At 41.9% G+C, this 17,443-nt stretch overlaps 1 protein-coding gene across 1 annotated transcript; it reads left to right on the plus strand.

Annotated features, from left to right (window-relative positions):
* The first annotated feature begins 2,156 nt into the window (after positions 1–2,156).
* Positions 2,157–11,153, plus strand: tes (testis derived transcript (3 LIM domains)). The gene is made up of 7 exons (XM_058075903.1): positions 2,157–2,592; positions 5,165–5,250; positions 6,445–6,916; positions 7,640–8,110; positions 9,148–9,363; positions 9,437–9,595; positions 10,465–11,153. The coding sequence occupies exons 1-7, from the start codon at positions 2,320–2,322 to the stop codon at positions 10,654–10,656; spliced, it is 1,869 nt and encodes a 622-aa protein (XP_057931886.1). The 5' UTR covers positions 2,157–2,319; the 3' UTR covers positions 10,657–11,153.
* The last annotated feature ends 6,290 nt before the right edge of the window (positions 11,154–17,443 follow it).

Consider the following 17,443-nt stretch of genomic DNA (forward strand, 5'->3'; position numbering starts at 1 on the left):
CAACTCTTAATGTGCAAACAAAACAGCAACTTTTATTCAGTGTACGTTTAATACATACCTCACTTGCTGTAATATTATTTCAACACTAAAATGAAATAAATATGAAATCCAATAGATTATAGGCAGCTAGATAAACAAAATAAGCAATTCAGTTGATATAAAAATATTTTTCCAGAGGTATTTTAGTAGTTTATATTGTTTATTAAGTTGATTGTTGTGACCTTGTGCAGGAGGGGTGTCATTTTCCACTACTGAAAAATCAAAGGCTACAGGAGGCATTACTTGTCATTACTTGATATTACTTTTGTTGTTTTTTGTTGAAAATTATAATTTTTTGCAATACAAAGAAATTAACTTTAATTGTTCTATACATATTTAGACTTAATACATTCAACACCACAGCCAATACTTAATTATTCCCCTGTAATATTGTAGTATTGTTGACACTTTCGCTAATGGATTTGTCCACAGCTCTATTGACCCATCAGGAAAGAAAGTTAATTTACGGTGGAGATTTTTTTTTTTTTGAAAATTATTTCTAAATGTGTTGTGGGCCAATAAACAAGCAGAATGTCAGAAATGACTCCTGGGCTGCACTTTGGAAAATCTTGTTGATAGGCCACAGGTCCATATCACTATATATAAAATACATTACGGAACTTAAAATTCCTTAACACACATGAAATGTGGGAACATTGCTAGTTACAAACATATGGTTGGCACTTGTCCACCGTAGGAGCTTGAGCAAGATTCTGACTCAGATTCAGACTTTGACTCAAATATATGACTTCGTTCACCATATTTAGCACTTCAAGAGAGGTGACAATATTCCGAATTGTCAGACCCCATCAGTCACTAAGAAGGATGAAGATCCATCGAGTCTGCATGGTTTGATGTGTATACCAGAAGTGTAAGATCCTTATCAATTATGTTGTTGAAAACTGTCCAGAAACATCAAGGAATAAAATAGATACAGTAGATGCACAACAGTAATTATTTTTTACAAATAAAGGAAGAAGAAGACACCTACAGTAGCACCTTCCTCTTTTGTGGCCTTGCCGCTTCACTTCAAGCGCATAAGTCCACATTAGGTAAAAAACGAAGACAAGCCTTGAGTGCATGTTAGTGTGAAAGAACATGTGCTCCGTTGGCAGTCTCTTTGTAGGTCCAAATGAAAGATTCTGATAACACACGCTTAAATATATGTTTGCTGCCCACATTCTACCGGCAATGTTCAAATATTGGACATTCCTTTCTTCTCTCATATCCACTTTATTTAAGTAACCTAGTTAAATAAACCTACATCATTGCTTACAAACTGCAACCTTGTGTTATGTAAGGCAACTGATGTCAATACAGCAAAGTTAAGTGAGCTAAGCGATAAAAACACCTGCTGTACTCTCACACACACAGCAACAATAGACCACCAATCAGTATGTTCTCTTACCTGCTCACTGTGGACATCAGCTCGCTATCTCCCACTTGAGGCATTTCCTGTTGTAATTCTAGTGACTGTGAGACAGCATTATGAAACGCAACTTCCTTTATTTCAACATGTTCTTTAAAGTCAAACTTGAAGATTTGTTAGCAGCGTTTAAATAAGTCATGGAATGCATACAACCAGAGAATATTTGCATGGCTCCACTGCTGTATAGAAGTTTGTCTGTGCCCGGGGGGGCACAGTTGCCGGCCTTGCCTGATGACAAGCAGCGCCCCTGCTTACAACATCATTATTACTATCAATTGCAAACGATGAGTATAGTTTAAAATATTAGTAAAATGAGACCAGACTATTCAATCTACAACATCAGCATCAGACTACATATCTACTGTAACTACAATTGGCATGATTGCCCACAAATAACGTCACAAAAGCAGTTGTTTAACAAGACCATCTGTCTTAAACTGTGTTCCGTGTTAAATAAAACATTAAAAATAGTGTTTGTGTGATGGACATCTTAAAAACGTCAGCAAGAATGTAACCAACTCATTTGAGCCTTTGTTAGGATGAGGCCACGCCTTTACTACACACTGATTGGCTGCCTTTGAGTGCACGGCTGTGCCATCCACGTTGTTATTGGTTCCCCGCAAGTCAGTTAATACGGAAGAGCCTTCACTTCAATGTGAAAGTAACACAGACCTCTGAATGCAATATGCTGAAAGATTACTAGCGGGAAAAGAAAGGAAAAGACCGTTGATTTCAAAATAAAACGTCGCTCGCGTTTCATAATTACGTAAATCACATTGGATTGCCTTTGTGTATAAAACCCACAATGGAATTCAAGACATAATACCTAATTATACTAATTGCAGCGTACGATGTTTACACTTAATCAACGCTTATGGCGTGTTCATATTAATTTTGTGACTTTAAACCGGTTGCTGCTGCCTGTGGTTATAGCTAACTTGACGAGTATACGGAGCCGGTTGACGTTCAGAAGTGAAAGGCTGTGTTCGAAACCACACATCTGTCGTCTCCGGTTCTACTGCTTTGTGTTGCTGACGGCGTCCGCCTCCTTGGAGTCTCCCCGGTTTGGTTGGTGTGTTTTGTATCCGAAAGCAAACATGGAGATCGAGAAGGAAGTGAAGAAGGTGAGTTTCCGGCAAGTCAACGCCCAGTTAAGGTGCGCCAACATACAGCAGGTGGCGTCTCGTCCCCCCAAAAGTTGATAAGTTGTTATATTTGCAGTTTTCACATTTTTATTCTTAATGTTCTTCTTGAGTAACTTTCTTTGTTAATGTGGTTAATCTATCGGGACATTCGTGTTCATGGCGTTTACTCATTTACATTGAGTTGGTTTTACCATGACTTAACTAAATTAGCTAACTCGTCATTTGTTTATTCATACTGTGTTGAGCTAAACTAAATTAGCTAACTCGTCATTTGTTCATTCATACTGTGTTGAGCTAAAAACACTAAACATACCTAAGTTAGTTAGCAGTCAGAGCCATTTTGGCAGCTTGCGAACAACTTGTCTTTTTTCTGACTTAATCTTAATAAAGTATCTGATAATGCCCATCTGTTTGTGTGCTGTTTATGCCATAGAATATGCTTCATTGTGACTTGGTTGACCCAGACAGGCTGCAGATGGGATTTTAATCTGTAGAGGAGATAAATATCTTTTTAAAATGCTGCTGGTGGCCATGACTGATGATCTCCTGTGCTTCTTCATACACTGTCAGCTAAGGCTCATCCATCCATACAATATGCAATACTAAATAACCATCCATGCAGCTGTGTTTGCTCATCAAGGCTCATGTCTCTTGTTTCCTTCATTAAATAGATGTTTGATGGACAGCCCTGACACCATGCATCCACCAGTACCAGCTTGGAGTTTGTTTTTAGAAGATTATGTGTCGCTGTTTGATGTGTCTTCTTTCTCTTTGGGCTTTTCCCTTCAGGGGTCGCCACAACAAATCAATCGCTTCCATCCAACCCTGTCTTCTGCATCTGTCTCTCTCACACCAACTACCCTCATGTCCTCCTTCACTACATCCATAAACCTCCTCTTTGGTCTTCCTCCACGCCTCCTACCTGGCAGCTGTAAACGCAGCCTTCTTGTATCAATATGTTCACTATCTATCCTCTGGACATGTCCCAACCATCTCAGTCTGGCCCCTCTGACTTTATCTAACATGTAATGCCCCTCTGATGTACTCGTTCCTGATCCTATCCATCCTGGTCACTCCCAATGAGAACCTCCACATCCTCATCTCTGCGATTTCCAGTTCTGCTTCCTGTCTTTTCCTCGGTGGCACTGTCCCTCTTCTACCACACATCACGCCCGACATTTATTTGCCACCCGTTCTATCCTGCCTGCACATGCTTCTTCACCTCCTTTTCACAATTTCCGTTGTTCTGAGCTGTTGACCCCAAGTACTTTAAATTCTCCACCTTCTGTATCTCTTCTCCCTGTAACCTCACTCTTCTACTTGCATCCCTCTCATTCACAGACATATACTCGGTCCACTCCTTTCCAGGGCAAGCCTCCACTCTTCTAGCATCTCCTCCACCTGTTCCCTACTCTTCACTACAAATCACAATGTCATCTGCAAACATCATAGTCCATGGAGATTCTTGTCTAACCTCATCTGTCAGGCTGTCCATCACCATAGCAAACAAGAAGGGGCTCAGAGCTGATCCCTGATGCAGTCCCACCTCCACCTTGAACTGTGTTAGTGTGAATTAAGTTGAGGTCGTGGACCAAACAAATATGCACGTAGCACCCAATAACATAATTAAATATTATCTTTATGCAATCCCACATAGTATCAGCATTTGTAACCAAATATGATGTGAAAGACGAAGGGGGAAAATACCATATAGTCGTCTTTAGTTTAAATGGTGTGTTCAAGGACTGTAGAACAAAGTGTGACAGGTTGCCACTTGCAACAAACATGCATTTTTTTTATAAAACAATAGCAAATATTTCCAAAATTTATATCTCTTTACATAAGTTTGACATAGTTATTTACAGGTGGTTTAAGAAAATGTTTAGTCATTGAGCTTGATCCCTGCCTTACAGCATGCTTGATGATAGGATATGGTTTTATTACACATTTGAAAATGCTGTCAAAATTCCACTTTTATAAAATTGGCTACTTTATGTTTATATAAACAAATGTAATAATAGAATCAAATGGTATTGTTGATACACCGTATCAAATAGTATTGAATCATTCTGTTTTTTAAATGTATTGTTTTTTAATTGTGATTACCTCAATGACAGTGTCAATCCAAAAGTGAACATTGTTATTTTTGCAAAGGCTGGGGATTTGAGTTGGATCTCATTCGATTGTGTGCCTAATGGCCGGTAAGTGTTGACAAAAGAGGATGTGTGGCTTGTGAACTGTAACTCTTAAAGTGTCTTGTAAAAGTAGACTTTGCCTGGCATTGAGTCAGCGTATCGAGAAAGCACTGTGAGTCACTGTGAGGGAGAGCATCGTGACAGTTTGGCCATTTGTGGCACGCCTATCTCTTGTAGTGGCCCTTTGGTGTTAATGGAAGCATGTATAAGCCCTGTGGGATACATCGTGGTCACTTACAATCATGCATTTCTAATTTTCACAATGATGGATGACCATCGCCACATGCTCCATCATCATATCATCATTATGATCTGTTTTGTCACTTACCACCTCCTTTGTGAACTTTGTGTTGCAGATGACGCTGGGACATGAGTTTGGGGCGGGAGCGTCCTGCTTGAAGTGTAAAGACAAGTGTGAAGGCTTTGAGCTTCACTTCTGGAGGTTTGTACAAATTTAACATGTCTGAGTAATCCGAATACTATTGAGCATGGTGTGTTACTGCAACTCACTGCAGAAATGTATAAATACACAGTAGAATAGGCAAAGTGAAAATTTAGCCTTGTATATAATAGTAAAAAATGAGCCATGAAGCAGGCATTTATGGAACCATCTTGCTCACTTCAGTGCTGGGAATATTGTCAATAAACTCTAGCAGTGACTAGACCCTTGGTGAAATGTTTCAAAACAAGACAGGACCTGTGTAGACATTTGACTTCAGGCGGTACCTTTTTTAAACAGAACAGTGCGTCACACTTGGGAAGAACTGACTCATATAATAAGATTCCATAGTGTTGCCGTGCTGCTTGAGGCCAGTAGCCTGTGAAAACTCCAGTTCGCCACACTAGTCTCTATGGTCGAGTGATTGTCACAACACAAAGAAACGCTACAAAACACTTGTGTGGGTCCAGTAAAACTAATCTTCTACACTGCTGAGATCTCATTTCAACTTTAAACTAAAAAAACGTGAGTAGGTGAAACTGTGGATTTACTCAAGTCAACATGCAGGAGTTCTGAGTCATGCTCTTCATTATAGCTGACGTCATTTCATCTTGCGCAGCAGTAAATATACAACTGCTTGACATTGTTTGAATGAAAGTCTGGTCTTATTGGTGAGAAATGACGAATAGATATGCTTAGTTATAACTTAGTTAATAGTTATGACAAAATATGGCATCTGCTTTCAAGTTGTGAGAGCTTTAATGGTGTAAGAAGAAGGGAAGCAGAATTAATAATTACATTTATTCCTTCATTTTCTACCGCTTATCCTCATGAGGGTCGCGGGCGGTGCTGGAGCCTATCCCAGCTGTCTTCGGGCGGGAGGCGGGGCACACCCTGGATTGGTCGCCAGCCAATCACAGGGCACATATAGACAATGTGGAGGAAACCAGAGTACCCGGAGAAAACCCACGAACGCACGGGGAGAACATGAAAACTCCACACAGAGATGGTCAAGTGTGGAATTCTCTGGTCTCCTAGCTGTGAGGCCTGCACGCTAACCACTCTCCGCTGTGCAGCCTTCAATAATTACATTTATTCTTAATAACAATCTCGACTTTGAAGGTTCAAGGTGTAATTTTCCAAGATGAGTTTAACAGAGTTAATCAAAGAGTGGTAAGAATTGTTGGTCTGTTGCAGAAAAATCTGTCGGAATTGCAAATGTGGCCTGACGGAGCACAACGTACAGATGATCTCTGAGGAGAACAAGAAGGTCGGCAAGCTGTTCGAGGACACCAAGTACACAGGCCTCATCGCCAAGCTCAAGACGGACGGCGTCTCCATGTACCGCAGCAACGCCATCACCATCACGCTACCCACCCAGGCCACTGCTCACACAGTCTTACCTTCCACCGCATCCAACGCCGTGCATCATGCAGCCTCATCCTCAGCCACCGTGCCTCCAGCCACTGCAGCTGCTTCTGTGCGACCAGCTGCAGACTTTGGGGGGGCAGGGTCCAGGGCTGTTGCTGTTGCCGTTGCCCCACTCAAAGTGACCACAGCGACAGCTTCCATCGGTTCCTCTACAGCTGATGTTGTGCCGGTCGCCCAAGATACCCCCCTGAAGTCTGTCACGTACGATTGGGCCCCCCCTGTGGCGAACAAATATGTGGTAAGTGTTTACACATTGTCAGTAAATGTACTGTACACGGTCATCATACTGACTTAGAGTAATAACCAACATTTGCAGATTAAGTTCTTTCCAATGAGTCTGTACTGTAGCTGCTTTCTTCTCTCTAGAAATTAGCTTAAACCTTCCCTTCATGGTAAACTCTCCTAACTGCGGGACTCTCACTGACTCTGGTAGACGCAGCGGCGAGCTCCCACGCTGCCTGCGGAAAACCACTGCTTGACCAGAGAGTGCTCTGGAATAGACCTCAAACGGACACTTTCCGTTGTGCTGTACAGCCGCTGCAGACGGAACTGTACCACACAGAGCTAGTGTGAGCCCTAAACAGTCAATCTTGTTTATCATTTTGTTCTCATATTTGTACTGCGTCATGTTACCATGACAGTCGATGAACGCTAGAGGGCGCCAAACATCAGGAAGCTAGAAATAATCTATAGTAAACACAAGATGACAATATTAAAATAAACACCTTAAGATTTTAATGTCTACTCTGTAACATTTAGAAGCAGAAATGTTAAATGTTAATACTATATATTTATAAACTCCCCTCTGCTACCACATAATGAGGTCCTGAGGTGTCTGTATTTGTTTAGTCTCAGGCCATATCTTGTTATTAGAACAAGATGGTTGTTTTCCTCATCCTCTGCTGTTCTTCAACCATCATCCTTAATCGACATTTTCTTATCCTCCCTCCCTGTTTTGCAGGCGGTGCGCTACATTGAGCTGCTCCCACCAGAGAAGCGCCCTGTGGCGGGCTCGGAAGGAGCTGCTTACCGTCGTCAGCAAATGGCCCACCAGCTACCCGAACATGACCAGGACCCCGCCAAGTGCCACGAGCTGAGCCCGGCCGAGGTCAAGCAAATGCAGCAGTACGTGCGCAAGTACAAGGATGAGGCCCTGGGGATTGGGGACGTCAGGTTACCCGAGGAGATGGTTCTGGTGCAGGCGGCGGCGGGTCAGAGTGGACCACTTGGTGCTGGTGCAGCTGGAGGGGCTAAAGGTGGAGCTGTATCCACCAGAGTGGGCTTGAAAGATGCTGCTGGAGTTGGAGGGACTGGAGATGGGGCCACTTCAGCAGGTTCAGGTACAGCTGGAGGCAATGTGGGTACTGCAGCCACCGCTGGAGCCATGGTTGCCCCTGGAGCGCAACAAACTGGACCCTCACAGCAAAACTTTGTAAGAACATTTATTTTTCTTCTAATATTTGTCTCATTTTATGATAAAAAATGAAGTAAATGAGATAAGTAAGCACAAGGTGGAGCTATTTTACAGTTCAGAATTATTTCCTGTGGGTAGCTCTAATTTAAGATCTCAAAGTAACCTGTACCCTTTCCCCCCCAAACAGGAAGTTCTGTGATTGTAAGTTGAAAGGTCAAACCTTTCTTTTGTCACATCAAAGTGGTACACTTTGACGCTGACATCGACCCAGTGACAGATGTTAAACTGTTTGTGAGCATTGTGTGCTTCTTGGCACCAGATTGGTGTTTTGTTAGTGGCCTAACAATGACTACAACACGCTACCATCATTAACCTATCAGCAACAATTAGCTGATATTTAGTTCATATTTCCTGTCATTCTGTGCTTTTTGGCCTCTCGTCTACATAAAAACTGCCTTGTAGGTCAGAACGTGAGCCAGGGTTAGCTATTTACCAGTCAATGTAGCACTTACAGTACATGCTGACTGGGAAATTACCAGTATACACGCATGCATCCATATCATTAATATTGAAGTGTGATTCAGGAGTAACTAAATTTGACTATTTCTGCCTTCGCTGGACCGGCGTTCACTTTATTAATTAGTAATTTTCATCATAGTTTTTGTCAACAACGTAAACCAAGATGCTAACTAATCAAAACAGACATACATAAATAAAAGGCCTATTTTTGTCAGGTATCCTCCACAAATCTGTCAAAGTCTGTGTTAGTGACCAGCTCTCCTTTGCCAAAATCATCCAACCACCTCACAGGTGTGGCATAGCAAGGTGCTGATTAGACTGAATGGCTTTGTTGGCCACAGTAAAAGGCCATCCCAAAATGTGTAGTTTTACCACAGCAGCACAGTGCTATGGATGTCGCAAGTGTTTTTTGTGTACATAGAAAATGAAAATAAAATGTATCTTACATATGCAGTTGGAATTGCATGTCTGACTACATCTTCCTTAATAGCATGGTAGTGCCACATGACCATCATGTTGTTTGTCTTCCCTCCCAGTCATGCCACCACTGCAAGCAGCCGATGCGTATGGGTGACCCTGCCGTGTACGCCGAGCGTGCAGGCTACGACAAGATGTGGCACCCAGCATGCTTTGTGTGCTGCACGTGCAACGAGCTGCTGGTGGACATGATCTACTTCTGGAAGAGGGGCAAGCTCTACTGCGGCCGTCACTACGGTGACAGTGAGAAGCCACGCTGTGCCGGTTGCGATGAGGTAAAGGGACAGATTTGGTTAGCGTGATGCAAGCATGTCATAGTGCTCATTGTGTGTTGTCGTGCATCTACAGCTGATCTTCAGTAACGAGTACACTCAGGCTGAGGGTCAGAACTGGCACCTGAAGCACTTCTGCTGCTTCGAGTGCGACCTCATCTTGGCGGGAGAGACCTACGTGATGGAACAGGAAAAGCCTGTCTGCACTCCCTGCTACATGAACAACTACGCTGTGGTGAGACACTGAACACACTCCACTTGGTCTGTCTGTAATACTGGAAAAAAAGCCTCCAAGATGCTTTTATATTGGCATTCTTACAGATACGGAACTGCTGTTTTAATCATTTGAGACATGAAATAGGTTAATATTATGAAGATGATATCGGTGGCATAAATATCAGCATAAAAATATGATATCGGTTGACATTGGTAGCAAGATTTTTTTTCATTCATTCATTCATTTTCTACTGCTTTTTGCGGGCTGTGCTGGAGCCTATCCCAGCTGTCTTCGGGCAAGAGGCGGGGTACACCCTGGACTGGACGCCAGCCAATCACAGGGCAAATATAGACAACCATTCACACTCATATTCATACCTATGGACAATTTGGAGTCACCAATTAACCTAGCATGTTTTTGGAATGTGGGAGGAAACCGGAGTACCTGGAGAAAACCCACGCATGCACGTAGAGAACATGCAAACTCCACACATATATGGCCGAGGGTGGAATTGAACCCTGGTCTCCTAGCTGTGAGGTCTGCGCGCTAACCACTCACACTCATATTCATATCTATGGACAATTTGGAGTTGGACTTTTAAAACAAATGTCACAGCCAAAGCCTAATGGCGAGTATTTGTCAGATGCCACCATGACAATCTAATTGCTGATGCTCTATCCATTAGCTTCACAACATCGCATTCCACTGCAGAAGATATGTCACGTTACACATATCGGTGTTGGCTGATATTGGTATCAGAAATTGAGAGTTGGATAATATCGGCATATCAGTTATGGGCAAAAAAGCCAATATCAGACATCCCTTGTAAGTATTTAAGTCAAAGGTATGTTAAAGAATTTGCTGACATGTGTCTTTGATCTGGACAGAAATGCTCATCCTGCCAGCAGTCGGTGGACCCAGAGGCCCAACGCGTGTCGTACGGCGACTACCACTGGCACGCGGCAGCCCAGTGCTTTAAGTGCTCAGGGTGCAGCAAGTGTCTGATTGGCCAACGCTTCATGGCGGTGAAGGCTTGCCTCTTCTGCTCTGTGGAGTGCAAGAAGAACAGCGCTGCCTAGATGCTCCTAAAGGTACCACACTCGGAACCAGAACTCTGTGACAGTCGTGGTGAGGTAAACATGTCAATTAGTCTACAAAAAGAGCCAAATGGTGTTGGGCCATCAAGTCTACTGCTCTTTTGTTTTGTACCCCAGCTCTCATATAACCGTAATAGCACTGATAAAGCAGCAACACAACTTTCTCACGCTTTCAACTGCTGACCGTCACCATGCAACATTCCTATAGCCTCATATTGCTGCCTTAAAATATTAATTTCTGCTTTTGATAATGACTCAATACTTTTTGAATGTTTTTTTTAATACACTTTCTCAGGAAGCATTGTGAGGATGATACATGACCCGCTACACAATGTCAATAGTAAAGTTTCGGCTGCCATTCCTCAGCTATAGTTCATACAGTAATGCATCATTATGCACATATTAAAGAGAACTGTGATACAATGACAGGATGGCTGTATTTCATTGAAATCTGTAATAAAAGTCTTTAAAAATGCAAATATTCATCCTTTTTAAGTCAGGACAAATACAAACTTAACACTGACATTAAGTAAGGTGTCAAATAAGACAAGTGGAAGTTCCTGCGTAGCTTTCCTCTTTTCACTTTCTTGGTGGAAACTGTGAACAATTCTAGGAAGCTTCATCTCTGATGACCTCCATTGTGTCACATGGCTTCCTCAAGCCTCAGGCTGAACGGCTGCTTGACCTCTCTTTCTTGGCCTGCCACATCCAGGCCAGGAGTTACAGGATGATATGACGGCTCCATCAGTGTTCGGGCTAAATAGTCCATCATTGACTGCAGTTGCTCCATTGACATCCAGGGGGCGACAGTGTTTGCAAGAAGCTGTTCATCGAACTTTCCCCTGCAGGGAGGTTTACATGTCAATGATTTCATAACACAATAAATGACCGAAGGCGTGGCCACCTTGTGATGGACAAGTAGCCACATAGCATCCCATGTCAAAATATGTCCGTGTCAGTGGTTGGAGCTGTGGAACTAAGGTTTTGTACGACTTTAGAGGGGTATTTTACTCAAATTTTACTATTTTACCTGACTTGAGCTTTCACTGTTTATTCTTTTGAAAGAGGTTATTTAAACGTGATAGTATGGTGTCAGGTTGTTGCCACTGATGTCATGTTTAGTTTTGCATTTTATATTGTTTGGAGGCAAAGATTTGCATCATCTTGCAATAATTTGCATGATGTGCAAACAATGTTCACAATTCTATAGGACCAAAAAACAAAGTAGTCCAGCCTTCATATATTCCACCTCATTGACATGAACTTCAAAGATACTTGTTGTACTAGTACATACTGTTTTTTCCCCATAATTCCGCAGTTTTATGTAAGAGCACCTGTTGAACAAATGTCTAACACACATCACCCAAAGCATCTCTACTGATTCTATTAGAACCACATTTTCACAAAGCAGTTCGGGCCGGTGGGGGGGTTTGGAAGTCTAAATGGTGATGTGGCTGGGCAGGATCAACTACACGATGCCACAAAAGCGAATACACCCCTCACATTTTTGCAAATATTTTATATGCTTTCACGGGGCAACACTCGAGAAATTACACTTGGATAATAGAGCATAAAGGGGTCGCTATACAGCTTGGATGCTAGTGTAAATTTAAATAAACACCAAACCATTCATGTTGAAACAGTAAATAGTGAGTAGAGCCAGTGCTGTCAACTTGGTGACGAAACCTCATGATATTCCAAACTTTTAACGTATTTTCTCAAAAGCGATTGGCCACAAATCTAGCAACTATGCTGGCGTCGTTGGAGACTTTTCTGGTACAAACCTGATCAAAAACAAATTGAACGACCTCGTCCTCTTCAATGCCACAAATCTGCCCTTTAGACTTTGCCAAGAGAGCATCAAACATGGGACATTGAAAGGTGGAAAAAAAAAGTTTTATTCTCTCATGAGAAAAAATGACCTTGATCGACCGGAAAAAATGGCCACATAACATCAATGAAGGAGAAGCATCAGAAAGCGTTTGTGTTCATTAATTTCAACCATGGACAGTGTGTGATGGCTCGCAATTGTTTGGGTGAAGTTCTGGTTTGGTATTTATATACTGGTTAAAAATAACCCTGTGAGAAATTTATAGTAAAGTAATTTGTAAGAAGTTTATATAACTTTAAAAAGAAATCATGGAGACATTCAGATATATTTCATCCAAAAACTTTGGTTAGCACCCTCATTAGAACTTTTTTTGACCCTTCCTCTGAAAAAATTGGAATTGAGAATAGTTTGGAAACGGAGTCTAAACCAGAATAACTCAAATTCAAATGGTGGTGGCGGTGGATCTCGCCCTGTTTCACAGAGCACGATCTAAAAAGTAAATGTTTCTTAATATTCATTAAATTACTAATTATATTCATTCCTCATTTGGGCCCTGTCATTATGTCAGGACATGTGATCAGAGAACGTTTTGTGATTAAAACACTGCATGGGTGGAGGCTGGGGGCGAGTCTGGATGTAATTATTACGCTTGTCCTTTCTGTCCACCGATCAACACACCACACTGTCTAGCTCTGCCCTTTAGGTACACTACCACAGTGCTTGGCACCCACACAGGATGTGGAAACATCTTTACTTTTTCCAGATGAAATTGATGACTTGGACTGTTTACATTTCAAAATAAGTTCACACGCTAACTTCCCAGTGTTTCAGTTAGTATGCTATGTGTTCCCATGACAAGCAACCTTTGTACTCATAGGCTAGACTGTGGCGCTGTTTGTGGGCATTGTACAGTACACCAGTACACCCAACCCCCCCACCCCCCCCCCCCCCCCCACCACTACCACCACCACCACCACACACACACACACACACACACTTCCCATTACATGTTTCCCTTTCCTGCCATTGTCTCAGCTGCACTAGCAAACATGGAAAGTGGAAAAAAGGTGCAGTGGAATTCCAATCAAGCAATACATTCAAGGGCCTTCACTGTGATGAGTGAGCCATTGTGTAGTAATGTAGTGCATGTGCACATTTACAATATACAATGCAACGTTTGGCATGGTTCAAGGTGACAGGTATTGTTATCATCATCCATTTTCTATACTGCTTATCCTCACTAGGGTCGTGTGCATGCTGGAGGCTATCCCAGCTGACTTTGGGCGAGAGGTTCACCCTGAACTAGTCGCCAGCCAATCATAGGGCACATATAGACAAACAACCATTCACACTCACATTCATACCTATGGACAATTTGGAGTCACCAATTAACCTAGCATGTTTTTGGAATGTGGGAGGAAACCGGAGTAGCCGGAGAAAACCCACGCATGCACGGGGAGAACATTCAAACTCCACACAGAGATACCTGAGCAGGGTATTGGTATGTGGTCTGCACGCTAATCACTCATCCACTGTGCAGCCCGGTATTGTTATCATGTTTAAAAAAAAAAAAAATACACAAGCAGAGTTCCATTGCATTTCGGTGCAGATCCAAGTATTTTGGAATTTTTGAGTCAAGCTGAAACTATTCCCACCCCCTATCAGAGCACAGTTGGTCTAAACCTTACAATGTATTTGTTGCTTGGCAAAAATCCTGTGGCTAATTATTTATGCACCAGTGCCATTTCTACAATGAAAGTAGGCCCGTTTTGGTCTGTGATGTCCCCTTAACCACTTCCCTGCTGAGAAAGGACAGGGAGAGGTGGCAGATGCCGGAAGTTAAATTTTGAGGAAAAACACATTTTAAACGCAAAATAATCAAACAAGTTCAGTTTTGTAAAGAAATGACAACTTTGTAAAGGAATCAACCTGCAGTTGCATGCAAAAAATCACCACCTCCACCAACTTCTTATCCTCAGCTTTCTTATCAGAAGGAAACTTCCCAGTCCAGAGACTACCTCCCTAACGTTTTTTTGACCTCGGGTTCTTTACACGCTTACTTGCCCTCATTAACCTTGACCTGCACTCATCCCGCTCCGTGAGTGTGGCCCCCAGATAAGACCACCTCCTCCTCACGAGGAGAAGAAGTGTACGAGCGTGGCAAAGTGAGGCAGGAATGTGGTGAAGCCTTGTATGGTCATAAAAATGGACCGCTGCCTCTCTTCTATTTTTTTATAACCTTCACTGGAAGATTCCTTCTGCTTCTCATACTGTACGTTCTCACAAAGGAGAGCGATACACTGACCACTCCTACCATAGAAGTTTGGTTTTAATGAGCACATTCCAGCTTGCAAGCATGACCACACAACACAACAAGGCCCACAGTCTAACATTCATTTAAATGTTGTTCCACATAAACACTTTCTCAAGCTGTCACTTGAATGCCACTGTAACCGGTACCTGCATTGGAGCCAATGGGGAGCCTGAAGAGGGAAAAAAAATCTGGAAAAAGAAAAAAACAATTTAGGATCAATGAATAATAAAATACAACATAATCTGGTGATGCTGTTCCATCCACTCCAGTTATACACAGTACAAAGTGGGCGCGAAGCAGTAAGCTTTTTTCACTACTGCTCCAGCTGCTCCAGCTGCTGGAGCTGGTGGGTCACTGCCCCACAAGCAGCATCACTTTTCAATATTTAGCTATGTTACAACTCGAAAATTGAATAAATTCTATACGCAACACCCAATAATAACAGCATAACAATTATTAATTAATTAATTAATTAATTATTTTTAAACGCAAATGTATTCAAAATACATAATTATACATAGCCGAGTGGTTAGTATGTGGTTCAATTCCACCATCGGCCATCTCTGTGTGGAGTTTGCATGTTCTCCCCGTGTGCGTGGGTTTTCTCCGGGTACTCCGGTTTCCTCCCACATTCCAAAAACATGCTAGGTTAATTGGTGACTCCAAATTGTCCATAGGTATGAATGTGAGTGTGAATGGTTGTTTGTCTATATGTGCCCTGTGATTGGCTGGCGTCCAGTCCAGCGTGTACCCCGCCTCTCGCCCGAGACAGCTGGGATAGGATCCAGCATGCCCGTGACCCTAGTGAGGATAAGCGGTAGAAAATGAATGAATAATTATACATAATACATGACATGCATGTTGTCTTTTGAATTAATCAATTAATTAATTTTCTACCGCTTTTCCTCATGTGGGTCGCAGGGGTGCTGGAGCCTATCCCAGCTGTCTTCGGGCGAGAGGCGGGGTACACCCTGGACTGGTCACCAGCCAATCACAGGGCACATATAGACAAACAACCATTCACACTCACCTTTTGAATTAATTGTAATATATATTTTTATATTGCATATTATGTATTAATTGATTTTTGTGTCAAATTAATAATTTGATAATAAAATAATATGTGTAGTATATGATATGCACATACTTTAGTGACACTTAGACATAGTCATTATTAAGAAAATACTAAAGTATGTGTATGAGTTGATGTCCTAACTAAGGTGAGCAGTTAGCACTCCACACCAACAGGGGCAGCAGAGGAGGACTGTACAGTCCCAACTGAAAAAAGAGGAAATGCTAACATACTTTGCAGGAGCTAAGCGTCAAAATGTAGGTCAATTTGTGTAGACGTAAAAAGACCACAGGGGGATCCTATGGACCCTCATGGAGTCTCTGGGTTACATTGTCCTTCAAGATTGTCTTCTGTCTTGCTTCCACACTCGTTCACAAATTTCATGACTGAACGACCTTTGACCTCCTCCAGGTGCCGAAATCCTCACTTCCACCAAATGAGGAAGCTCACATGGAGGTGACATGCACGCGTGCGCACACACACATACACACTAGAACTGTATTGAAACACACACACACACACACACCAGATCTGTATTCATGTCATATTGTAATTGTAATCTCTGCTTTTGTCCCTTGTGGGGCTTCTCCCATCACTGCAGCTAATTAATCTGTAGCTCCTTATGTTTAATTACATCATTATTACTGCTGTGGTTTCGACTGAAGGGTTAGAGTAAGCGTACAGTAAATGTTTGTAAAAGTATTTTGTTTACTCTCTCATCATTCCCCGCATGCCTCTTACAAACAAGTCTTGCATAGAGAGTTTTGGTTGAACCGGCTAACAAGTGCATGGCTGTCATACCTACAGGGTGAAGGAATGAAAGTTAGTCTTTGTAACACTTAGTCCACTTTGAACACACACTAACTAGATTCTTTACTTTGGAGAGACAAGGTGGGAAATTCAAGCGTTAATCTTCAAATGTTTGAAATTCGACCACAGAGATGTTAGTCTGATGGAAGTTGGCCTTGGCAGCATCCTTGCACTTTCATTCTTTGAGGCTTAGCTCATCATCAGTGTAAATTTATAGAGGAAGGACAGAATCCACTGACTAAAATTCTGATTAAGGCCTGAATCTTGCCAGTTGTGGCACTGGTTATATGGGTACTCTGGGTACCCACATTTGAAAAACATGTATGTTATGTTAATTGGATATTCTACATCAGGGGTCTCAAACTCAATTTACCTGGGGGCCACTGGAGCTAGGGTCTGGGCAAGGCTGGGCCGCATCAGGTTTTCCAGAAAAAAAAAAATGCATTTATTAAAAACAGAAAAATATACAAACTTTTTCAGTGCTTTGGTTCGATTTTCTACAATAAAAGCTCTGATAAAACATTCCACTGTTCTCAAATATCTTAATTTCTATTTTTCTGCACAAAATAAGATGAAAAATAAATAAACAAATCAAGAATAAATAAAATCAATCAATCAGTTATAAATAAATATAATAATAATAATAATAAAATAATAAAAACTTAAGAAACCACATATAGTTGGTGGGTAGACAAATTATTTTTTTCAGATAAAAATTAACAAAGCATTAGAGCCCTGTAGA

This window comes from Doryrhamphus excisus, chromosome 6, assembly GCF_030265055.1.
Source record: "Doryrhamphus excisus isolate RoL2022-K1 chromosome 6, RoL_Dexc_1.0, whole genome shotgun sequence".
NCBI lineage: Eukaryota > Metazoa > Chordata > Actinopteri > Syngnathiformes > Syngnathidae > Doryrhamphus > Doryrhamphus excisus.